The sequence below is a fragment of the Podarcis liolepis genome (assembly GCF_965112155.1).
Source record: "Podarcis liolepis genome assembly, chromosome: 13".
Taxonomy (NCBI): domain Eukaryota; kingdom Metazoa; phylum Chordata; class Lepidosauria; order Squamata; family Lacertidae; genus Podarcis; species Podarcis liolepis.
This window is the reverse complement of record NC_139573.1, coordinates 44,914,144-44,939,283: the sequence shown is the minus strand read 5'-3', so window position 1 is coordinate 44,939,283 and position 25,140 is coordinate 44,914,144. Positions and strand designations below refer to the sequence as shown.

Below are 25,140 nucleotides of genomic sequence, written 5' to 3'. Positions count from 1 at the left end.
TAATTCATTCCAGAGGTCCGTTCTTAACCTGAAACTGTTCTTAACCTGAAGCACCACTTTAGCTAATGGGGCCTCCCGCTGCCGTCGTGCCGCCGTTGTGCGATTTATGTTCTCATCCTGAAGCAAAGTTCTTAACCCGAGGTACTATTTCTGGGTTAGCGGAGTCTGTAACCTGAAGTGTCTGTAACCTGAAGCATCTGTAACCTGAGGTACCACTGTAATAGAAATTACAAAAACCACAAAACCCAGACTCTTGCAGTATCTTAAAGACTAAATAAATGTATATGCTGCAGCAGACTGACATAGCTACTCCCCCTTCTCTCTCTCTCTCTCTCTCTCTCTCTCTCTCTCTCTCTCTCTCTCTCTTTTCAGGGTTTCCTAAAATTGGGTCTCCAGCTGGTTTTGGACTACAATTCCCATCATCCCTGACCACTGGTTCTGCTAGCTAGGGATGATGGGAGTTGTAGTCCAACAACAGCTGGTGACTCAAGTTTGGGAAAGCCTGGTATATCACTTCCTTCAAGTTTGAATCATGAGTTCTGAGGTACAAACAAATTTAGAAGACGCTTTTGTGGGCTAGAAAGATCACTAAATCAGATGCACGAAATGCAAGAAAAAATAAAATTAAAACCGCCTACTTGGTTGCCAATATCTCTCCTGATTAAAAAAAATCCTGGGTTTTTATGTCACTTTCAAACTTCTACACTGCACTTTGAGAAATTAAGTCACCTTCAAAACATACCATTCTCTTTGTCCTTATAAATACTGCTATGCGCTCAAGGCTTTGGGGATATGGCAGACTGCCAAGGTGAAAGTAAATATATTTGGTATGGGAACTTGGCAGCCAAGAGCCCATTTCTAAAATATTCTTTCCCTAGCACAGGGTCTAGTATGGTCTTTTTATGCTTCAGAGTTTCCAGGTCTCCGAGATTTTGGTGGTCTGGTGAGCGCAGAAGTTAAAATCTTAGGGTGGTGAGTCAGAGGATGTGCTTTTTGCTCTGCTCCTATCCCTAGCTTGTCCATCAGACTCCACTTTTATCTCAAGGACTGAATCTCAGGAGTCCTGGCAACTCGGTGGCATACAATATTTTACTATCTCATAATGTTTCCTGATGCTAACTGGCAAAAATACAGCACATCAGATGCCTCCAGTAATCTGGATGCTGGAAGATTGATGGAAAGGTGACCAACATGAATACCTGTCCAGGAATAGCTGTCATAACACTTTAAATAGACATGGCTTCCCCAAAAGTACCCTGGGAACTATAGATTGTTAATGGTACTGAGAGTTTTAGGAGACCCCTTTTACCCTTCACCAAGCTACAGTTCCCAGACTTCCGTGGGAAGATGGTTAAACCACTCTTGAGAATTGTAGCTTTCTGAAGGAAATAGGGGTCTTTTGGCACATTTAACGAACTACAGTGCTCAAGATTCTTTGAGAAGTCACAGCTGTTTAAAATGGCATATAAAGGTAAAAGGTAAAGGGACTCCTGACCATTTAGGTCCAGTCATGGCCAACTCGGGGGTTGCACGCTCATCTCGCTTTATTGGCCGAGGGAGCCGGCGTACAGCTTCCGGGTCATGTGGCCAGCGTGACTAAGCCGCTTCTGGTGAACCAGAGCAGCGCACGGAAACGCCGTTTACCTTCCTGCCGGAGCAGTACCTATTTATCTACTTGCACTTTGTGCTTTTGAACTGCTAGGTTGGCAGGAGCAGGGACCGAGCAACGGGAGCTCACCCTGTCGTGGGGATTCGAACCACCGACCTTCTGATCGGCAAGTCCTAGGCTCTGTGGTTTAACCCACAGCACCACCCACGTCCCATAAAGGTAAAAGGTAAAGGGACCCCTGACCATTAGGTCCAGTCGTGACCGAATCTGGGATATCCTGTACTGCTTTAAATGTAAAGTGCCGATGGGCCCTTAGATACTAGTGGCTGGTCCTACAAACTAACCTACAAGCTTTAGCAAGCCCCAGATTGCCTGAAGCCAATTGGATCAAGTGTTTTCTCTGGGGTCATGCTCCGGTAAATGTTTGCGGTTGTCCTAGGGAACTGAAGCAATCTTTAAAACAGAGGTAATTACGCTGCAAAGACAGCAGCAAGTTGGAGGGGGGGATTGTGTCCCCCCCCCCAATCTGCCTATAACAGACCGCCGGAGGTCATGAAAGTGGTCTCCCCCTCGACCTCTTTACCTCTTCTGGGAACAATTTGTGCAACCAGGTATGAGAACAACCTGATAAGATACAGGTAAGACTGCCTCTTTTCTACTTAAATGGGGAAAAAACCACGAGTAATAAAAATGGGATTTTCAGACTGGGATTTTTGACAAGCGATAATACTTTAGAGGTGCATCTCATGCTAATTTAAGGATTGCAGCATCATGCCATGGTGGATAAATATATGTATGGGTTTTTTGTTTTGTTTAATTCAGAACGCTTAACATTGAAACTGTATTTGTTTTCTTGTTTGGATAGTGTAGTTTCTCTTAAAAAAACTAGTTACAATTTAATAATCATGATGATGATTAATAATAATAATAATAAATTTATTACTTATACCCTGCCAATCCCCTGCCAGTCTGGGAGGCTCCATAAAGGTAAAGGTAAAGGGACCCCTGACCACTAGGTCCAGTCGTGGCCGACTCTGGGGTTGCGGCGCTCATCTCGCTTTATTGGCCGAGGGAGCCGGCGTACAGCTTCCGGGTCATGTGGCCAGCATGACTAAGCTGCTTCTGGCGAACCAGAGCAGCTCACGGAAACGCTGTTTACCTTCCCGCCGGAGCGGTACCTATTTATCTACTTGCACTTTGACGTGCTTTCGAACTGCTAGGTTGGCAGGAGCAGGGACTGAGCAACAGGAGCTCACCCTGTCGTGGGGATTCGAACCGCCGACCTTCTGATCGGCAAGTCCTAGGCTCTGTGGTTTAACCCACAGCACCACCCGTGTCCCAACATCCTACCTAGCAACCTAAAATTTACTTCCAGGACAAAGATTGCTTTCATGATTAACACTACTAGAAAAGCCAGGTACTCCTGCTCCATCTAATTTTCTTTATATATTGTACTGTCATTTTTCTCTGACAGCATGTAACAAACTATGATTGAATTACAACAATAAGTGCAGTCAACTGATTGAAGATACAGTGGTGCCTCGCAAGATGAAATTAATTCGTTCCGCGAGTTTTGTCGTCTTGCGATTTTTTCCGTCTTGCGAAGCACGGTGTCGGGAAAGTTTTGGAAAAGCTTCAAAAATCACCAAAGTCTTTAAAAACCTCAAAAAAGGCTACCACACTGTGTTCTATGAGTTGCTCCTCGAAGTCAAGTCAGAACTGTATTAACGGTGTTAAGAAAAAGGAAACAAACTTGCAAGACGTTTCCGTCTTGTGAAGCAAGCCCATAGGGAAAATCGTATTGTGAAGCAGCTCAAAAACGGAAAACCCTTTCATCTAGCGAGTTTTTCGTCTTGCGAGGCATTCGTCTTGCGGGGCACCACTGTACATTTAAAACACATTCTCTGCCCCCCAATAATCCTGGGAACTGTTGTTTGTTAAGGATACTGGGAATTGTAGTTCTGCGAAGAGTGAACTACAGCTCCCATAATTATTACTTTTGAGGGGCATGTGCTTCAAATGTATGTTGTGTGTGCCTTAAAATCCAGTTAATAATATGGGAAGCTGCCATGTTTCCACACTAATTTTTTAGGTAAAAACAACATAGAGTACTCTTGCTCTTTTGGGGTGAGATTGAATCACATTCTGGGAAATTCAGGTTACAGGATTAAGTTGATTTGGTTCCCTTGTACAATAAACCCACTCCCCCCCCTAACTGGACTTTTTGCTATAAGGAAGGTGGCAGCAAAATGCACTGGAAAGTATGGGGAAACAATTGCTTGACACAGAAATCAAAATTAATCCTTAATAAATGGCAGTTATTGTCTAACCTCCCTGAAAACTTTGTGCAAATAAATCAGGATAATTGATCAATAAGCAGGAGTCCGTTCCAAACCAAAGCGTTCCAAAACCAAGGCGTGCTTTCCCATAGAAAGTAATGCAAAATGGATTAAACCGTTCCAGACTTTTTAAAACAACCCCTAAAACAGCAATTTAACATGAATTTTACTATCCAATGAGACCATCCTATGATAGCCATGTTCAAATATATAAAAGGATGTCACATTGAGGAGGGAGAAAGGTTGTTTTCTGCTGCTCCAGAGAAGCGGACACGGAGCAATGGATCCAAACTACAAGAAAGAAGATTCCACCTAAACATTAGGAAGAACTTCCTGACAGTAAGAGCTGTTCGACAGTGGAATTTGCTGCCAAGGAGTGTGGTGGAGTCTCCTACTTTGGAGGTCTTTAAGCAGAGGCTTGACAACCATATGTCAGGAGTGCTCTGATGGTGTTTCCTGCTTGGCAGGGGGTTGGACTCGATGGTCCTTGTGGTCTCTTCCAACTCTATGATTCTATGATTCTATGATTCTATGATTCTACCACTGATCCATAAAATGAAAGCAATAAACAATGTGCTGCAGTCACACAATGAATTAATCAGTAGCTGAACTGGGTTCCACACAGTCACAAAAACGAAACAAAAAAGCCACAAAAACAAAAATGCAAAATAGATAGCAAAAACAGACAGACCTCAGCATAACACTCAAATTGGAAGCGTAACACTCAAAATGGAGCATGTTCGGCTTCTGAAAAAAGTTCGCAAACCGGAAAACTTACTTCTGGGTTTGCAATCTTTGGGTTCCAAGTTGTTTGAGTACCAAGGCGTTTGAGAACCAAGGTACCACTGTATTGCTTTTTGGAGTGGCACAGCTTTGGCTTTGGGGTTTCATATAGATTGCACTAGAGCACTGCAAGATCACACAGAAGCCTCGCTTACCAGAGTCTTCGGAATATCACATAAATTGCCCCTTGGCTTCAGCCGTCTGAGGCAGCTTCCCCAGTCTGCCTCTTGAATGGGCCAGCCCTTGTTTAACTGATAGGGGTCTTCAAGATGTAATTTGGTCTACACTAGTCTTCAAAAGCCATGGCTTGGCTTAGCTTTACATCCCAAACCGGACTTGAAGTTAATTCCCCCAGGCAAACTGTGAGTGGCAATCTCACAGAGCGAATTAAACAGGGGCCACCAGTTTCAGACCTAAAGTTAAACAAAATCATGGTATCATGGTTTACTTCACAGCAGTGGGATTGGAGGAGAAGATTGGAGGGTCTTCTCTCCTGGAGCCCTGAGTCATTATATTTGCAAATCTCTATTCTGCAAGTAATAACCAGAGCTGGCCCAAGACATTTTGGCTCCTGAGGTGAACCGCAAAATGGCACCCCCCTCCTCACCAGGGGAGAAGGACTGAGTGAAGATTTACACTGGGAACAAGTGGGGATTGGGATCTGGTGCCTCTGTGGATCCTGTCACCTGAGGCAGTTCCCTCATCACCCATGAGGCTAGCCCTGGTAATAACTACAGTGGTACCTGGGGTTAAGTACTTAATTCATTCCGGAGGTCCATTCTTAACCTGAAACTGTTCTTAACCTGAAGCACCACTTTAGCTAATGGGGCCTCCTGCTGCTGCCGCACTGCCAGAGCACGATTTCTGTTCTCATCCTGAAGCAAAGTTCTTAACCTGAAGCACTATTTCTGCATTAGCGGAGTCTGTAACCTGAAGCATATGTAACCTGAGGTACCACTGTATTCAATAAGAAATGCATAAGGTCTGCTTGGAAACAAAATAAGTTCATACACTACTGGAAAATCCCATAAGGTGCAATGCTTAACATTATGCTTGTCTATCTTCTTTGACATCCTAAATTTGCCAACTCATACACAAAATCCATTTGCCACTGCCATGTTGAAGGAGATCTGACTTCTCAACAGATTGTTTTTTTAAAAGCAATTTCATATAATTTCATTGTTATAATTGATAAATATCTGGGGTTATAGCATTGTTATAATTGATAAATATCTGGGGTTGTCCTAAATGCACAAACCTGATAGGGACTAAGCCTTATTAAACACTCAAGTTTGCTGCAAGTAAGATGTTGAAATCCATAGTGTTGGGGTTTTTCTCCATGCATTTAGTTTTAATTGGCTTGCAGAAATGGCAACCAACAACATTGTAAATGCAGCCCAGTCATGTCTTTTCAAGATATGCTTTCTAATATGAGAGAAGAGAACAAGGAACTTACCTCTGTCAGAGATTCGAGAAAGGAGTATTTTCTTAGTCTGCTTTTCCTTTAAAAAGTGCACTGCTGTTTTGATCAATTAAAAAAATTTAAAAAGCCAAAGCATTTCGGATAAATGTCTACCGTACCATGCAAATACAGGTTACAAGGAAATTACTAGGCAGGTAAGGAATTCAAAAGTATACATCTTCCAAAACTGACTGTCCTAAGATTCTTTGTTACTTACAAAATTGTAAGCAAGTATCCTACATGTACTCTTCCATACTGCTGGGCGTTGCGTTGCTGTCTTCCGTGAGGTGCAAGATGTAACTTTGTTCCAACTTTCAAAATGAGGATAATTTATTATCTTGCATAAGACTCACTGGAGATCACAGAAGACTTTGCATTAAAAATGCAAAGATTTTTTTAAAAACCCACATTTAACGCTCACCAGCTTTTAAATTCCTGAGCATTGCTAACTTGCCAGCGAGTTGTGAACACTGCTTGCTAGGGCAGCGCTTGACTGTCAAATGGTCAGGAGTTCAGCCGCAGATCTGCAATGAGAGCCTTGTGTTCATTTCTAGTTTCCTGACAGAAAACAGGAAGGTGTGTGTGTGTGTTGGGAGGCGAGGAAGAGAACCCAGCCTCATGGAATGAACTGGTCAAGAAGATATCCTCACATAAACTTGCATCTGAAGAGGAAAAAAAATCACAAACCCAAATTGTCCAGGCAGGTTTAAGAGGAAATGGGGGCAGGGGGTGGACACACACACAGGAGAACAGTTTTCTGTTGCGTCAAAGAGCCTAGTGTGCAAATCGGAACAGGGAATGGAGTTGTTAAACTGGCCAGCCCTGGCTGAAGACAGCTTTTCAATATGCTCTTGGCATAGTCTATTTTCCGCTGGCTGGAGGCTGGCTTTTTCTCTCTCCCCTGCTCCCTCCCCCCTTATCCTTTAAAAAAACAGATGATCTCTGTAGAATTCCCACATGGACACTACTTGCTAGATGAACAATTGTCTGAGATATAGGGAGGGAGGTTCCCCCCCCCTCAGGAAACTGAAGAGGGGAATTGCACCTCATACTTCCTGGCAGATTAAGAATTCCACAGACACTCCATAATACCAGGCTGAGATTGAATCCTGATAAGACAGAGGCAGTTTCTGGCCTCTGTCTCTGCAGTGATCCTGTAAAAATCTGGTACATCATCACCATGCTACAGATGTAGAGGGCTGATGAGAAATTGCCTAGGGTCATCTGATTCTTTGCACTAACATTTCATGAAAATAAGGACTTTTTTAATGTGCTGGCTGAGGCCGGTGAGAGTTACAAGTCCAAAATATCTGGGAAGCGCTGGAATGGAGGAGGGCAGCACAACACTCTTATTAGTACTCAGAGCCAGTTCAAGACATTTTGCTACCTGAGGCGAAGGACAAGGTGGTGCCCTCTCCTAAGCCACATCTGAAACCAACCAGACCGGTACTTGCTTACTCCAATACTCATGAAAGGATAGGGTCTTCTACTGGAGGGCAGAAGGCTAGCATAGAGGGAACAGGACAGACCACATGGCACTCATAGCGCTGTCCACAACCTGCCCTTCAGCATCTGCTGCCTGAGGCAGGTGCCTAATCATAGGGCTGGCCCTGTTAGTACTGACAGTACGAACTGTTCCACATTGGAACAGTCTCCCTCAGGGGGTTGTCTACTCTCCTTCCTTGGAGCTTTTGAAGTTGAGGCTCCAGTACTTTGGCCACCTCATGAGAAGAGAAGACTCCCTGGAAAAGACCCTGATGTTGGGAAAGATGGAGGGCACAAGGAGAAGGGGACGACAGAGGATGAGATGGTTGGACAGTATTCTCGAAGCTACTAGCATGAGTTTGACCAAACTGCAGGGGCAGTGGAAGACAGGAGGGCCTGGTGTGCTCTGGTCCATGGGGTCACGAAGAGTCGGAGACGACTAAACGACAACAATGGATGGCTATCTGTCATGGATGCTTTAGCTGAGATTCCTGCATTTCAGGGGGTTGGACAAGATGTCCCTTGGGGTCCCTTCCAGCTCTAAGATTCTCGGATTCTTTGTTGCAGTTGAGGGTCCTGCCACTTAAACCTCTGAGCTTTAGATTACTTGTATTATTTAATAATCACCTTAAGATAAAGGGACGCGGGTGGCGCTGTGGGTAAAAGCCTCAGCGCCTAGGGCTTGCCGATCGAAAGGTTGGCGGTTCGAATCCCCGCGGCGGGGTGCGCTCCCGCTGCTCGGTCCCAGCGCCTGCCAACCTAGCAGTTCGAAAGCACCCCCCGGGTGCAAGTAGATAAATAGGTACCGCTTTATAGCGGGAAGGTAAACGGCGTTCCGTGTGCTGCGCTGGCTCGCCAGATGCAGCTTTGTCACGCTGGCCACGTGACCCGGAAGTGTCTCCGGACAGTGCTGGCCCCCGGCCTATAGATGTGAGATGGGCGCACAAACCCCAGAGTCTGTCAAGACTGGCCCGTTCGGGCAGGGGTACCTTTACCTTTACCTTTACCCTTGACAGTTGTCCAGTTGTGGATGACTCTGGGGTTGCTCATCTTGGTTTACTGGCCGAGGGAGCCAACGTTTGTCCACACACAGTTTCCAGTTCATGTGGCCAGAATGACTAAGCCACTTCTGGCAAACCAGAGTAGCAGATGGAAACGCTGTTTAGCTTCCCGCTGGAGCAGTACCTATTTATCTACTTGCACTTTGACGTGCTTTCAAACTGCTAGGCTGGCAGAAGCTGGGACCGAGCAACGGGAGCTCACCCCATCGCAGGGATTCGAACCGCTGACCTTCCGCTTGGCAAGCCCTAGGCTCAGTGGTTTAGACCACAGCACCACCCACCTTAGGAATCCCTAAAAGAGAGATTGCGAGATCTTTAACTGCCTTTGAGAAACTTAAAAAAAAGTGCTATGTTTGATAAATCTGGCTTTATGCAGAGATAAATGTCCTCCTGAGTCATTAGGGCGAAACTGGCTAAACACATGCATGCACATGTTTACAGATCTGAGACAGATTGAAAGATCCACAATATCATTCTTACAGAGCACAGGCAGGAGAAGAAACAAAGAGGTGGAAGCGTTTTCCCCCAACAGCTGACACAAACAAGTTTCCACTGTGATCACTGGGCTAAGGTTATGGCTGGGTGCACAGTCCAAAGAGGAAGTCTAAAGAGGGAGCCATCTTTTATAAGATGGTGATACTTAACATCTGCAGACACAGAATATGCAAAGGCTCATATAACAGATCCCTCCATTAGCATGAAATCCCCCCCACCCAATCTCTTGTTTTAAAAGACAAAGAAAGGCAAGTATGATAAGTTAATTGGAAATGCCACCTGTTTGGATCTTCCATAGAGAGACCAAGAATATTTCTTGCTGAAAAAACAGCTCAAGACTGCAAATCTGATGGTTGAGCTGGAAATCTCATGAATCTTCATTAACAGCACTCGCCAGAACCAAATGCATAAGGGATAAAGAGAGCAAGTCACAATAAACAATGCTGCTGTAACCACAAATAGCTTGGCCAGCCATAATATGCTCAGGTTCTTTTAGAGTGCTGAATTGAATTAACTAACTTCAGTAGATAATATTTTGTAGTACACCCTCCTTCCATCTTTATAGAAGGTTGTTTTGAACTGTTTTTAGACATTTTAATTGTATTCCTGTTGAAATGTTTTCCTGGGCTCCTTTTGGGGAAGGTGCAGGGTTGTAAATTAAGAAATTAATTGTTCTTATTACTGATTAAAAACTGCAACTGCATAGAACCTTGTCAACATGAATGGGTAGCGGTTATGAAATGAATGAGAGTAAATAAGCAGAGGCTTCAGCCAGACAAGATGGAAGTGCTATTAGCTGGGTGTTTTACTGGTCTAGATGGAGCTGTGTTCTGTGGTCTGGATGGAGTTGCCCCAGAGGCAGTTTCCCCACGCTGGGCACCAAGCTGCCTCATAGACAGGCTGGCCCTGTTTCTTGCTATCCACAGCAATTGCAGCCTGAAGGTCTTTTGATCATTGATATGGAGAGACTGTTGGGATGCGGGTGACGCTGTGGGTTAAACCACAGAGCCTAGGACTTGCCGATCAGAAGGTTGCGGTTCAAATCACCGCGGCGGTGTGAACTCCCGTTGCTCGGTCCCTGCTCCTGCCAACCTAGCAGTTCGAAAGCACGTCAGAGTGCAAGTAGATAAATAGGTACCGCTCTGGCGGGAAGGTAAATGGCGTTTCAGTGTGCTGCTCTGGTTCGCCAGAAGCGGCTTAGACATGCTGGCCACATGACCCAGAAGCTGTACGCGGGCTCCCTTGGCCAATAAAGCGAGATGAGTGCTGCAACCCCAGAGTCGGCCACGACTGGACCTAGTGGTCAGGGGTCCCTTTATCTTTACTATGGAGAGACTGAGTGCATGAACACAGTATCATTTACTCCAACTCCAGAGTGCTCCCACTGCTAGTATTTGAAGTAGATTACATTCTTTCCCAGCAGAAAAGCAGAGTGAATGCTCAATGGACAAGTTGCCTGGAAGTGCTCATAGTAAAACTCATGCAACTGAATCCTATACTTGAGAAGAAAGTTCCAATGAGGTCAAGGAAGTGTAGATTGCATCCTCTATTTGTAACATAGGGCCAATCCACACTTGCTGGTAAACGCCTGACCTAAACAAACAAAACACACACACACACACACACACTTACTTTAAAGAGAAGCCATTTTGTTCCCCTCCCTCAGTTGAATGTGTGGATTCTACATCTTACTGAAATGTGGGCGAGTCATGATTTTGGAGAGGCAATGTGAATGTGGGGTGTGTGTTATTATTTTGTTATTATGTTATGCATTTTTGTGCTTTTATACTGTGAACGGCCCTGTGATCCTCGGATGAAGGGTGGTATAACAACAACAACTAGTGCTTTATTGCAGAAGTTTATTGCACTGCAAATTTGGATTTGCACTGCCCCCCCCCAAAAAAAACCCTCCATCGCAAAATCCATCTCAGGTCTCAGTGCAGGTTAAACTTCTTAAATTGTGCCCCCGACTGGACAAGACATAACATAACACTCCAACTGATTTGCATGCAGCTGCTTTTACATTCTCCAAAGCATCTTAATAATAATAATAATAATAATAATAATAATAATAATAATAATAATAATAATTTATTATTTATACCCCATCCATCTGGCTGGGTTTCCCCAGCCACTCTGGGCGGCTTCCAACCAAATATTAAAAACACAATACAACATTAAACAGGGCTGCCTTCAGGTGTCTTCTAAAAGTCAGACAGTTGTTTATTTCCTTGACATCTGGTGGGAGTGAGTTCCACAGGGCAGGCGCCACCACCGAGAAGGCCCTCTGCCTGGTTCCCTGTGACCTTACTTCTTGCAGTGAGGGAAACGCCAGAAGGCCCTGGGCACTGGACCACTTACTGACAGCACCAGAGCCTTGACAGTGGATTCATAGCTGTCAACTTTTCCCTTTTCTTGCGAGGAATCCTATTCAGAATAAGGGAATTTCCCTTAAAAAAAAGGGAAACGTTGACGGCTATGAGCGGATTGCAGACGCGGGCATTTCAACAGAGGCTGGATGGCTACCAGGGATGCTGCAGTGATTTCATTTCCTCCTTCAGTCTTTGGGATGGAACACGATGCAGCCGCCCCTGCCCAGCTATGCTAAAAGCTTTTTAAATTTCCCCATTGGGGAGCAGTCACTTGTAGGATGGGTGGAAAGAGGTCAGAAAGCAACCCGGAAGTCCTGCCTCAAGAAAATTGTATTGTCAGTCTACAACTTTCATAAGTCTATGATGACATTAGAAACACATGGGTGGCGGTGGTGGGAAACCATGGTAACTGCGGCGCAGGCGCAAAACGCCTCCTCTACGTCACCGGCCCTAGAAAGATGGCGTCGCGAGGCTCGTCTGCGCATGTGCGGGTCGTGAGGGAGCGCGACTCCCGGCAACGGCCAAGATGTCGGCGCAGGGGGACTGCGAGTTCCTGGTGAAGCGGGCGCGGGAGCTGGTCCAGGGGGACCTGTGGGCGGCCAAGGCCTGGCTTATCACCGCGCGGAGCCTCTACCCCGCCGACTTCAACATCCAGGTCGGTGAGGACGCGCCAGGCTCCGTGTGGCCTCCCTTTAACGGCTCCTTTTTCCCACAATGCTTTGCGCGCCCCAGGCCCCGCTCCCTTTTTTTGCTGCTGTCCTGCGGGCTCAGCTCCATAGAGATAGGAACGCTTAGCACGCCCGGTTCCTTTACCTATCTGGGAACAGCGCTTCCTACTTCTCATGTTTTCTTTTCACTGTTTTTTTTTTATTTGCCTGCTTGTTTAAAGATGGGAAAGCTGCTCTTGGGAGGCGGTGGAGAAATCCAGGCTTCTGCCATACGAGTCGTTGGGTAGCAAGAGCGCCCACCCTCAATAGCAGAAGCCAGTAACAGTTATCGTTATTATTTATTGAATTAGTTCACTGCTTTATTCTGCCCTGGGCAGCCCAGAGTGGCTCACAGCCAAGCAACCTCCCCCCTCCTCCGCCAAATGTTGTTGTTGTTGTTGTTTAGTCGTTTAGTCGTGTCCGACTCTTTGTGACCCCATGGGCCCGAGCACGCCAGGCCCTCCTGTCTTCCACTGCCTCCCGCAGTTTGGTCAAACTCATGCTGGTAGCTTCGAGAACACTGTCCAACCATCTCGTCCTCTGTCGTCCCCTTCTCCTTGCGCCCTCCATCTTTCCCAACATCAGGGTCTTTTCCAGGGAGTCTTCTCTTCTCATAAGGTGGCCAAAGTATTGGAGCTGCAGCTTCAGGATCTGTTCTTCCAGTGAGCACTCAGGGCTGATTTCCTTCAGAATGGATCAATTTGATCTTCTTGCAGTCCATGGGACTCTCAAGAGTCTCCTCCAGCACCATAATTCAAAAGCATCAATTCTTCGGCCATCAGCCTTCTTTATGGTCCAGCTCTCACTTCTATACATCACTACTGGGAAAACCATGGCTTTAACTATACGGACCTTTGTTGGCAATGTGATGTCTCTACTTTTTAAGATGCTGTCTAGGTTTGTCATTGCTTTTCTCCCAAGAAGCAGGCTTCTTTTAATTTCGTGGCTGCTGTCACCATCTACAGTGATCATGGAGCCCAAGAAAGGAAAGTAAAATCTCTCACTGCCTCCATTTCTTCCCCTTCTATTTGCCACCCTCAATAGCAGAAGCCAATAGCAGTTATCGTGCCTGGAGGTGGTTGGAGGATGGATGGCGGCTAATGGATTGAGGTTGAATCCTGACAAGACAGAAGTACTGTTTTGGGGGGACAGGGGGCCGGCTGGTGTGGGGGACTTCCTGGTCCTGAATGGGGCAACTGTGCCCCTGAAGGACCAGGTGCGCAGCCTGGGAGTCATTTTGGACTCACAGCTGTCCATGGAGGCACAGGTCAAATCTGTGTCCAGGGCAGCTGTTTACCAGCTCCATCTGGTACGCAGGCTGAGACCCTACCAACCTATGGACTGTCTCGCCAGAGTGGTGCATGCTCTGGTTATCACTCGCTTGGACTACTGCAATGCGCTCTACGTGGGGCTACCTTTGAAGGTGACCCGGAAACTACAGCTAATCCAGAATGCAGCAGCTAGACTGGTGACTGGGAGCGGCCGCCAAGAGCACATAACACGGGTCTTGAAAGACCTACATTGGCTCCCAGTACGTTTCTGAGCACAATTCAAAGTCTTGGTGTTGACCTTTAAAGCCCTAAACGGCCTCGGCCCAGTATACCTGAAGGAGCGTCTCCACCTCCATGGTTCTGCCCAGACGCTGAGGTCCAGCGCCGAGGGCCTTCTGGCGGTTCCCTCATTGCGAGAAGCAAAGCTACAGGGAACCAGGCAGAGGGCCTTCTCGGTAGTGGCGCCCGCCCTGTGGAACACCCACCCATCAGATGTCAAAGCGATGAATAACTACCTGACATTTAGAAGACATCTTAAGGCAGCCCTGTTCAGGGAAATTTTTAATGTGTGACACCTTAGTGTATTTTTGGTCTTTGTGGAAGCCGCCCAGAGTGGCTGGGGAACAAATAATAAATTATTATTATTATTATTTGAATTTGTTCACTGCTTTATTCTGCCCTGGGCAGCCCAGAGTGGCTCACAGCCAAGCAACCTCCCCCCTCCCCTGCCACGTAAATACCTTAAAACCATGGGTTGGGAAAGAAATACATTAGAATAATAATTTAATAATAATAATTTATTATTTGTACCCCGCCCATCTGGCTGGGTTTCCCCAGCCACTCTGGGCAGCTTCCAACAAAGATTAAAAATACATTAAAAATACATTAGAAACACCCCAGTCTCTTCTAAAAGGCCATAGATTGTTTTAACTAGCCAAAGGGCTGTCTTTGTTTTAAGGCTTTCATCAGGTAAAGGTTTTTGATGGATTAGAATGCTTGTTTGCTTCTTTGTGTTTTCGTTGATCCTAATATGCTAAGGTTACCAGATTTTTTTCAATGAATCCGGGGACACTTTTCAACTTCCTACTAAATAGATGGATTTTGTCAGGGGACTGATTTGTAAATCTGGGAACGTCTGGTAACCTTATTAAATATACCCCTCTGCAAAAGTGTAGGAAGTAGAACAGTACTATAATAGGATATACATATACCTCAAGTGAACTCATCTGGTTTATGTTCTAGTGCCCAATGCTCTAAATTGCCTGAAATTATCACACTGCAATGTTGAGAATAGGCAGCGGTGTAAACATGCTCCAAACAAAACACACTTCACATTTTGGTAAAGATAGATTTAGATGCAATACTCCCATCAACTTACATTTCAACCCCTACTCTCCAATCTCTACATTAAATTACTCTCTACTCTACATTAAATGCATGGGTACTTTGCTTTCAAACCTCTCAGAGTTCTAAATGGAGATCCCAAACAAATAGGAAAAGGGTTTTTTCTGCCTGTGTCTCTGCCTGCCTTTTAAAAAACGCATGTGTGTGTGAGAGAGAGTGCATGTGCATGGATGTTTCTGCCCTCCTCATTTTTTACTGTGGTAAGGTAGAAAGATGTGATATTGAGAAGTTTGATGGAAGGTGTTCTGTATGGCTCATCTTCTGCCCTTGTTTTTTCAGTATGAGATGTACACTATTGAACGGAATGCAGAACGTACAGCATCAGCAGGCAGATTGCTATATGACATGTAAGATGCTTTCCATTTTTTTCCTAATTGTCTGTAAACCACTCTACTTAAAATTGTACTGCTTTATGGCAGTGTTTCTCAAAGCTGGGTCTCCAGCTGTTGTTGGACTACAACTCCCATCAATCCCTGACCACTGGTCCTGCTAGCTAGGGATGGTGCGCATTGTAGTCCAACAGCATCTGGGGAGCCAAGTTTGAGAATCACCAGTTATAAGGCATGATAGGGAAAGTTACAGAAAATAAACAACCTCAGTTGGGGGTTGATAAAATTATGTATGGTGTGACAGAAGTGGATAGATTTTCTTAATCTGTACTGAAACTTGTGGTCACCCAGTGAAACTGATCAGGATGGGCAAAAAAGAGTACTTGTTCACATGGAATCTGCTGCCCCAGTAAGTGGTGGTAGGTATAAAAAGGTTTAGATATAGTCATAGAAGCGCATAGGTCTATAGCTACAGTAGCTAAAAAGAACCTCTAGCTTCAAAGCTAGTGTACCACATTTGAGGGATATTACCCTGTCTTTGGTCTTCCTGGAAGCATTTACCTGCCAATTGTTAGATTCAGAAAAGGGGAGACCTGCTTTAGTTCCTAGAGGAAACAAGAAACATTTTCATTTTAAGTAGTGTGGCTTTCCTAGTAAAATTTCTGTTCTTGATTGATTACAAATATAAATAATTCCAAACTTTTTTCCATTCTTTATTTCAGGTTTGTTAATTTCCCAGACCAACCAGTGGTGTGGCGGGAGATTAGTGTCATTACAGCAGCCTTAAGGAACGATTCGCAGGACAAGCAAACTCAGTTTTTAAGAGGTATGCCTTTCTTCCACTGAATCCCTTGCAAAACAGTTGACTTGATGATGATCAGTGCTGCAATGTATATGAAGGCTCTTGAGGAACGTTCCTCCACTAGCTTTTCTCCAAATTCTCCCAGCCAACAAATTACTTGGCTTCTAGTTTCCACTCAAACCTTTTTTATTATTTAAAATTCTCTCTTCTTAGCCATACCCCAGATTGTTTGCTTCATTGCAGGGCCTGCAAGACAGAGCTGTTCCACCAGGCCTTTGGCCAAGGCACAGCCTGACCCCCTCCTTTGGCAATCCTCACAGAACTCTAGCCCAATGGTTGCCATTAATCTGATTTGAACTGATTTTATAATGAACTGATTTTAGAATGTTGTATCATTTTACTGTTGTTAGCTGCTCTGAGCCCGGCTTCGTCTGGGGAGGGCGGGATATAAATAAAATTATATTTTTATTATTATTACTATTGTCTTCCCTCCTACAGGTTTATTTGAAACCCTTCCAGGTCGAGTTCAGTGTGAAATGTTACTGAAAGCCACAGAGCAGTGCTTTAATACGCTGGAACGGGCAGAAATGTTGCTTCTTCTTTTGCGACGTTTCCCTGAAACTGTGGTTCAACATGGGGTAAGAGAGTGGTGTTTCTTCGTATTTCAAATACTTTTTTGTTCTTCCTCATTCTCATACCTGACTGCAGATTGGTAGAAATAAAAAAAAGTGGCAGGACATTCTTTGGAGGACTGTGTGATCTTTGTGCTACAACTCCATGCTAAAATTAATCAGAATAGCAAAGCGGTCCGTGGGTGTAGAAGAACAACTTTTGCCAATGCTAATTTAAGACACTCAGAAATACAAAACTTGTTGATTTATGAATATTTTGAGTTTTAAAACCCCCCAATGTTTCTCAGCTTTGTACTGCTGCTAATAAAATAGTGCAGGTGTAAACTGTAAATTGTTCAGGAAGAGGTGAGGCAGGAAGCAATTACTTTTCATTGTTCAATATGGTTCTGGGGAACAAAATCTTGAACTAATAGATTTTAAATTTTATTTTAACTTTGCAAAGGTGGGCCTTGGGGAAACATTATTAGAAGCAGAAAATATTGAAGACCAAGAATCACCTGTCAATTGTTTTAGAAAATTATTTGGTAAGTAAAATAGTACTTAAATGACAGGACTTGACGCTATTTTTAATAAATGGATATTTTTGCTGTCTTGCTCATCATAACCCACGTATATTAAGAACAAAAAACTGGATAAATCCTTGGGAGATTATCACACACATAAATTTTATTGCATTAGCCGTGTGGCCATAGCATGATATACATTAAAATAACAACATAAAATGGGGGTGGGGAGGTAAAGGTAGATATCGTCCTGGGCAAATACTTAAAAAGAAACACACACACGCACACACGCACACACACACACACACACACACTGCTGAGGCTGGAGGAGGACCGTTAAAGGGTCCTTCAGCTCCTCAGATTTGTCCTAACTCCATTGTCCTTGTACAATAAGGCTACTTGGAACTTCGTTCGATTGTGCGGCGTATCGACTGCAGCTGTGGTGTTAAGGAAGAAGTTAGTGCCGCTTTCCTCTTCATCACACTAAGCAGGAAGTTAGCTGTCATCTCGGTAATCCAACAATCAGAATCCTGCAAAAAAAGGGACACTATCCAAGGCTGGATTGGGAGATGAAGCTTGTTCACGAGAGGGGTTAAAAACCGAGATCTTTCATCTGTCCAATTAGGACAGAAGAGCATTACATGTTCCATAGTCTCCAGGGCCGTGTCATTACAGGTGCATGTTCTATTTGCAATGGGAACTCTGGAATAACGACCCAACAGAACAACTGTAGGAAAACAGTTGAGACGGGCACAGGTAAAGGCCCTTCGCTTAGCCTCCGAAGAAATTGTGAAGCAATATAGAGGGATCCCTTCAGGGGGTGGAATAGCTAGGGCTAGGCCTGAACACGGCCCTCTTGCATAGGAAGCTGTGTTAGAGAAGTCAAGTTGCTGTAGTTTCTTTTTAATTGGAGGTAGGGCCGCCGGGCTGATATACTCTGAGTTAAGAACAGTTTTACAATTCAAATTGAGAAGGGAGCGGAGTTTGAGGTTAATTGTAGTTTTCCAAGGGGAGTTATGAATATCTCTTAGGATCAGATTGGAAAACCCACCTCTAATTCGAGCATCCGATGCTAATAGGTGGGAGCTATAGGAAATGGCTCGACTCCATGCTCGTTTTACAATTGAGGGCTGGGTGAACTCGAGTCGTAGGGCTGCACCTGAGACACATCTCGGGACGCCGGAAAGAGATCTCAGAAACATATGAAGAGGGCGATCCAAGTTAGCTGATATTGCTGTAGTCCATACTTCGCATCCATATAATAATTTAGGGACAACTTTGGCATTAAATATTTGGATTGCTGCTGGAAGGTGTTTGCCGCCCTTCTGGTGGTAAAATCGGACAATGGCGTTAGAGGTCGTGGTTGCAGCGAGAAAGGCAGATTGTAGATGGGTGGTCCAGGAGAGATTATTAGTGAATATTAAGCCTAGGTATTTAAAGGCTTTTACCTTTTCTAAGTAGCCACCTGTGATCTTAAGCGGCTCCAGCTTGAGTTTGCGGGAACGAGTGAAGTGGAGGACTTTCGATTTTTTATAATTAATATTAAGAGCTTCCGCCTTACAATAGGCGATAAATGCATTAACTGCATTTGCTAGGTCCGCAGCTGTTCTGGATAAGATGACGGCATCATCAGCATAGAAAAGGGAAGCAACGGGGTGGCCTGCTAAGTGAGGAGGGTATTTAGATGCTAGCTTCAAAGTGGAAATTGCATCATGAAGATAGAGATTAAACAGTAGAGGGGCTAAGAGACAACCTTGTCGGACGCCCTTGGCGGTTGGAAATGGAGTAGTGAGGGAGCCGTTGGGCCCACTTCGGACGCAAGCTGTGGTGTTTGAATACAGGGAAATAATTAGGGAGAGGAGGTGTGGATCAATTCCCAGATGGGCAAGTTTGGACCATAATCTCTGCCTAGGAATGGAATCAAAGGCGGCCTCCAGGTCCATGAAAGCGGCAAATAGGTGGCCTTGCCTTGGTGCAGTGTATTTACTGGCAAGGTGATAGAGAGTTAGGCAGTGGTCCATGGTTGACGCTGACTTTCGGAAACCAATCTGTTCTAGCGGTAGAATGTTCCTCTCCTGGACCCATGAGAGAAGTTCCTCCAATAAAACAGCGGCAAATATTTTCCCTGGGATAGATAATAAACTGATGGGGCGATAGTTCCTAGGGATGTTTGGCTGGCCGCCTTTGAAGATCGGAACTATTATAGCTTGGGAGATTATCCTTGTTAGAAAAAAAAACTTTGAGCTTTATCTGACTCCACCTGACTTGCGTTACTCTTTTTGCAACATTAAATGTGCAAGCGAGATTAAACTTATGAGGAGGTTATGTCCTGGGGATAGTGCAATATAGCCAAAATCCCATATAATCAAAACACATTGGGTCCAATGTCAGGTGGGATTGCCAAAGCCTTTTTTTCTGGATGCCTGCCAAGTGCATAACAAGTCAAATGTTGTGAGCGACCTGTATAATAGAAAAGTTGTATTCTGGTTCACACTGTGGCTCTGAGATCCAATAACCAATAAAAGGGGACAAATTTACAGTAGGCCTGCAACTCTCCCTCACTGCCCCTCAAGCTGGCAGAAACATTATTTCTTGGGGATGGGGAGAAACTACAGCATTGTAATTGTAAGGGATTTTCTGGAGTTTGAAAATGCACCAAGAGGTAAAAGCTCCTCTCAAAAGTCAGGCCTGTCAAGCCTCCACTATTGATTTAGGTTCCATAGAGGTGTTAATAATGTACCGTATTTTTTGCTCAATAGGATGCACTTTTCCCCCTCCAAAAATGAAGGGGAAATGTGTGTGCGTCCTATGGAGCGAATGCAGGCTTTCGCTGAAGCCTGGAGAGCGAGAGGGCTCGGTGCGCACTGACAACCTCTCGCCCTCCAGGCTTCAGGCAGCTATCCGCAAGCCTTCGGAGCAGCCTGCAGCCTGGGGAGCACAGCGCCAACTCCCGCTGCGCTCCCCGGGCTTCAGGCAGCTATCCACAAGCCTTCTGAGCGTGGTGGGAGTTCCCGCCGGGCTCTGAAGGCTTGCGGATAGCAGCCTGTTCTGGGGGCTGGGGTCGGGGGAAGCTCGGGCTTCCCCCGCCGCAGCCCCGCAGCTAAAAACGAAGCCGCGTGCAAGCTCTCCCGGCTGGAGAGGTTGTGCGTGGCTAAAGAGGAAGCCAAGACAGCCAGTGGGATGGATCCCGCTCGCTGTCTTGGCTTCTTTGCTCTTTGGGCAATTTTTTTCTTTATTCCCCCCCCCCCCTTAAAACTTTTTTTTTTAAAAAATGATATTTATTCAAAGTTTAAAAATTACAGAAAAAAAGAAAAAAACCAACAATAAAAAAGAGAAAAAAATAAAAAGACATATAAAAGCAATACAACAATACAGCAAAAAATAGAAACAAGAAAAAAACTTAAAACAGAGATCCAATATTCCATATCTTTACCTTTCCTTTACTTGTTTCATCGACCTCCTCGCACTTCCCTTTTTTTGTATTCTAGTTCAATTCACTATTTCAGCAAATTCTTCCCACCTTTCTCAATTTTTATTCTATAATTTATCTTAACGGTCTAACCTTAAATTTTTCCATTTTAACCCATTATCAATCAGCTTTTACTTAATTCTTTGTTGCATTTCTACTAAAACCATATAGCTTCATTCCAGCATCCTTCTAACACTCATTAATTTTACAATGTTTCTGTAAGTATACTTTAAATTTTTCCCAATCTTCTTCCACCGACTCTTCTCCCTGGTCTCGGATTCTGCCAGTCATTTCCGCCAGTTCCATGTAGTCCATCAGCTTCATCTGCCATTCTTCCCTGGTGGGTAGATCTTGTGTCTTCCACCCCCCCCCCTTAAAACTAGGTGTGCCCTGTGGTCCGGTGCACCCTGTGGAGCGAAAAATACGGTAATAGGTTTAATTGCATGGCAGAACCTTATATAAAGTACTTCAGTAGAGTTTCTTCTGGTGTAGGGATGGGGAAACTGTTGCCTACTCCCATTTGGGGGGGGGGTGTATTTCATTGATTTATTAGGGAGATGACTTTTTTGAATGGTTTTCAGTGGAGTGCTTACCACGGTAATAGTTTTCATCTCTAAAATAAAAACAACTAGGGAGAAATGTTTATTTGTTGGACTGCTGCCTCCATCATGCTTGACCACTGGCCATGCTGGCTGCAAATGATGGAAGTTGTGAAGTTCAGTGACAATTGGAGGGCCACGGGTTCCCCATACCTGCTTTTAGAAGATGACGTGTATCTTTGAAATGTATTGCCTAATTTAATAAGCTATTGGTTTAATCTGTTGTTAGCAGGGCCTTGTTTTAGAGGAGTCTCAAAGCAGCTTGTCACTCACTTTGCTTGGTTAAATTGCATTGTCAGGACAACTGGAAATCCTAAAATACTGTTTTTGGGTCCTTTTTAGTCTGTGATGTCCTTCCCCTAATAATTAACAACCCTGATGTGCGTCTTCCGGCCAACCTGTTATATAAGTATCTGAATAAAGCAGCAGAGTTTTATATTAATTATGTGACGAGATCTGCGCAGACTGAAAATCAATACCAAGGTAAAAGCACTGGAGCCAAATGCACTAGCAAACTTAGGAATGGAGGTTACTGCATGTCAAAACAGTATATGGGATTTTGTGAGGGAGTGGGGGGGGGGTTGGACTGTGAATTGCTGCAGAGCTCATCTGTGTCTGTCTGTAGCGGTCTCTATTTCCTCCCCACACCTCCCCCAAAATATTAAAGAAGGCTGAGCTAATTGACTTGAAGGTAGCTTGGTTTAAGACCAAAAAAATAAAAAATGCCATGGGTTCCATTTCTAGAATATTTGTTCGAGTCAGATTTTGCTTGTATTTTAGGATTTTACTTTTGAATAGATGCCATGGGAAATTGTAAATGCCACCTGCTTTGTTAGAACCACAGCCCATGATTCTAACAAGAAATAAGAAAACTTGTTTGAATCTTCACATCCTTAAAAGTAAAAAGGTAAAGGTACCCCTGCCCGTACGGGCCAGTCGTGTCCGACTCTAGGGTTGTGCGCTCATCTCACTCTAGAGGACACTTCCGGGTCACGTGGCCAGCGTGACAAGCTGCATCTGGCGAGCCAGCGCAGCACACGGAAACGCTGTTTACCTTCCCGCTAGTAAGCGGTCCTCATTTATCTACTTGCACCCGGGGGTGCTTTCGAACTGCTAGTTTGGCAGGCGCTGGGACCGAGCAACGGGAGCGCACCCCGCCGCGGGGATTCAAACCGCCGACCTGACGATCGGCAAGTCCTAGGCGCTGAGGTTTTACCCACAGCGCCACCCGCGTCCCACTCCTTAAAAGTACTTGTCACCTAATCCCACACAAATGGATAATACCAGACTTTGTGCAGTCCAGCAGTGCATTAGAGGGGAACCAGTCCATGAAGGATTTTGAAGGTAGATATGAGCAGTTTGTGCAGAATCCAGGATCAGTTTTCTCCTCTGTATTTGAGATTTGTCCTTTTATTCAAGTTTGGACTATGATATATGTGTGTGTGTTTGCGTATGGTTGGGTGTGTACATACACACACATGCATATAAACAGTGTAAGAGGCATGGACTGCAGGATCTTAAGACTGTTGGACTGATTTTTGGTGATGAACTAAGGTATGCTTCTGTTGGTTTCTAGGTACACAGGATACATCTGATCTTGTGTCCCCCAGTAAACGAAGCTCTCAGAAATACGTAATAGAGGGCTTAACTGAGAAATCTTCTCAAATTACGGATCCTTGGGAAAGGGTGTTCAAGATACTGTCCGTAGTGGGAGTAAGGTGTGAATGGCAGATGGACATGGCAAGAAGGTTTGTTGTTGTTGTTATTACAGTATTATTATTATTATTATTATTATTATTATTACTTTTACATTTAATCAGAAGGAAGTCCCATTGCGTTTAATAGCACTTAATGGCATGTAAGGGTGTCTGATTGCAGGCTTGAAAGTGAATGGCTTGGATTCTAAAATAAGTTCAGAGATGGAAAGTTTCCTTTTCTCCTTGCAGTCACCTGAAAAGTCTCTCCAAAGAGCATGGGTCCTGAAAAATAGGGACTGGGACATGCGAGTACAACAGATATCTGTGCGAGTTTGGGTGATTTCTTCCAGTGTCCTGTCCCATCTTGTTCAAGAGGGCCCTTGACCATCCACAATGCTTGTTGAAGGGTGCAGCTGGCTGCAGGAGGGGAGGGCACACTTTCTTTCAGAGAACACATTAAAAAGATAGCATATTAAAACTACCAGATTAGAAAGCCTATTGACTTTGTATGCTTGTGTCTTCTTCAGAAGCTTTGGTGACACATTGCTCAAAATGAAAGATGTCTGCAGATACATCAGTAACTACGATAACGAATCTCATGCAAAATACAAGACCCAAGTGGTCTATTCCACAATGCTGGTCTTCTTCAAGAACGCATTCCTGTATGTCAGCAGTATCCAGCCTTCTCTCTTCCAAGGTTAGTTCATGGACAAGTACTTCGTTAAGAGCAGGGGTAGGTTTACCTGCAGCCCTCCAGATGATGTTGGACTCTTTGGTTCCCATTTGGACCCCCAACTGACATGGCCAATGGTCAAGGATAATGGGATTTGTAGTCCAAAACACCTGGAAGCCCATAGGTTAGCCCAGCCCATAGATGAACCTGTTTAGTTGTAGGTTTTTATTTCGTTTAAACCAAGAATCCTGGGATTCTTTGAAGGTACAGTGGTACCTCTGGTTAAGAACTTAATTCGCTCTGAAGGTCCATTCTTAACCTGAAACTGTTCTTAACCTGAAACACCACTTTAGCTAATGGGGCCTCCTGCTGCCACTGCGCCGCTGCTGCACAATGTCTGTTCTCATCCTGAAGCAAAGTTCTTAACCCGAGGTACTATTTCTGGGTTAGCGGAGTCTGTAACCTGAAGTGTGTGTAACCTGAAGCATATGTAACCCGAGGTATCACTGTATATCAGGGGCTCCTCAATGAAAAAGTCAGAAATGAACAAGCATTCTGACAAGAGCCTAGGCAGATGTGCATCCCACACGGCGGCCACAATAATAATGAATGCACTGGCTGTGGGGAAGAGTAGAATATTCCCCTAGCAATGGAGTGTTGCTGTTTTGGGTGGTGAGCAAGCGCAGACTTGAGGGGAAACATGAGGAAGACCGTAGAACAAATAGCCCTGTGTGCATGTGATATGATTTGTCTGAAGGCCAAACTCGATGTGACACTAAACTCATCATTAGAATCCATCTGTGCTAGGCGACAATAGAAATTGTTTTGGGGGCCGATAGCATTACCTAGGAGGGATTTTCATCAGGACCACAACAGATTGGGGAGAGGGGAGTCCTGCCTCATTCCTCTTTGCTTTAGTTAAGAGGGCCCCTTTAGATCAGGGGTCAGCAAACTTTTTCAGCAGAGGGCCGGTCCATCATCCCTCAGACCTTGTGGGGGGCCGGACTGTATCTTGAAGGGGGAAAAAATGAACGAATTCCTATGCCCCACAAATAACCCAGAGATGTATTTAAAATAAAAGGACACATTCTGCTCATGTAAAAACACGCCGATTCCTGGACCGTCCGCGGGTCAGATTGAGAAGGCGATTGGGCCGGATCCGGCCCCCGGGCCTTAGTTTGCCTACCCATGCTTTAGATCTTCCTACAGTAGCCCCAGGAGTTTGTGATTTGCTCAGTGTACCACGATTGGCATAATATTTGTGGGCTTTATATATTGATGATGAACCTCCCTTGTTATCTCAGCTTTATAGATGTGATTGAGAGATTTAGCCCTTAAATTGCTGGCCAAGGATTCACGGGCTCAGAAATAAATTGTGGGTATGACCTCGTGTCAAAATACCTAATTACTTTTAGGAGGATTTGGCATGGGTGTTGATTTCTCCATAA

General features: G+C 44.8%; 2 protein-coding genes across 8 annotated transcripts in view; one reads left to right on the top strand and one right to left on the bottom strand.

Annotated features, from left to right (window-relative positions):
• The window catches only part of CSGALNACT1 (chondroitin sulfate N-acetylgalactosaminyltransferase 1), a 34,237-nt gene extending 27,141 nt beyond the window's left edge, over positions 1 to 7,096 (bottom strand). For 2 of the 5 annotated variants that reach the window (XM_083469929.1, XM_083469930.1), the window contains exon 1: positions 6,615 to 6,937. The gene's annotated coding sequence lies outside the window, so the exon portion shown is untranslated. Of the gene's footprint in view, positions 1 to 6,187 lie in introns of all 5 variants that reach the window. The other 3 variants (XM_083469926.1, XM_083469928.1, XM_083469927.1) reach the window with 3 other exon arrangements.
• Positions 7,097 to 12,061: 4,965 nt separating this feature from the next.
• INTS10 (integrator complex subunit 10) overlaps positions 12,062 to 25,140 on the top strand; it is a 29,368-nt gene continuing 16,289 nt past the window's right edge. The window contains exons 1-8 of one of the 3 annotated variants that reach the window (XM_083469746.1): positions 12,062 to 12,261; positions 15,268 to 15,335; positions 16,040 to 16,143; positions 16,618 to 16,757; positions 17,194 to 17,275; positions 21,665 to 21,805; positions 22,899 to 23,070; positions 23,547 to 23,716. In XM_083469746.1, coding sequence (XP_083325872.1) covers positions 12,133 to 12,261; positions 15,268 to 15,335; positions 16,040 to 16,143; positions 16,618 to 16,757; positions 17,194 to 17,275; positions 21,665 to 21,805; positions 22,899 to 23,070; positions 23,547 to 23,716 — 1,006 coding nt within the window. In that variant the 5' untranslated portion in view covers positions 12,062 to 12,132. The remainder of the gene's footprint in view (positions 12,262 to 15,267; positions 15,336 to 16,039; positions 16,144 to 16,617; positions 16,758 to 17,193; positions 17,276 to 21,664; positions 21,806 to 22,898; positions 23,071 to 23,546; positions 23,717 to 25,140) is intronic. The other 2 variants (XR_014518108.1, XM_083469745.1) reach the window with 2 other exon arrangements.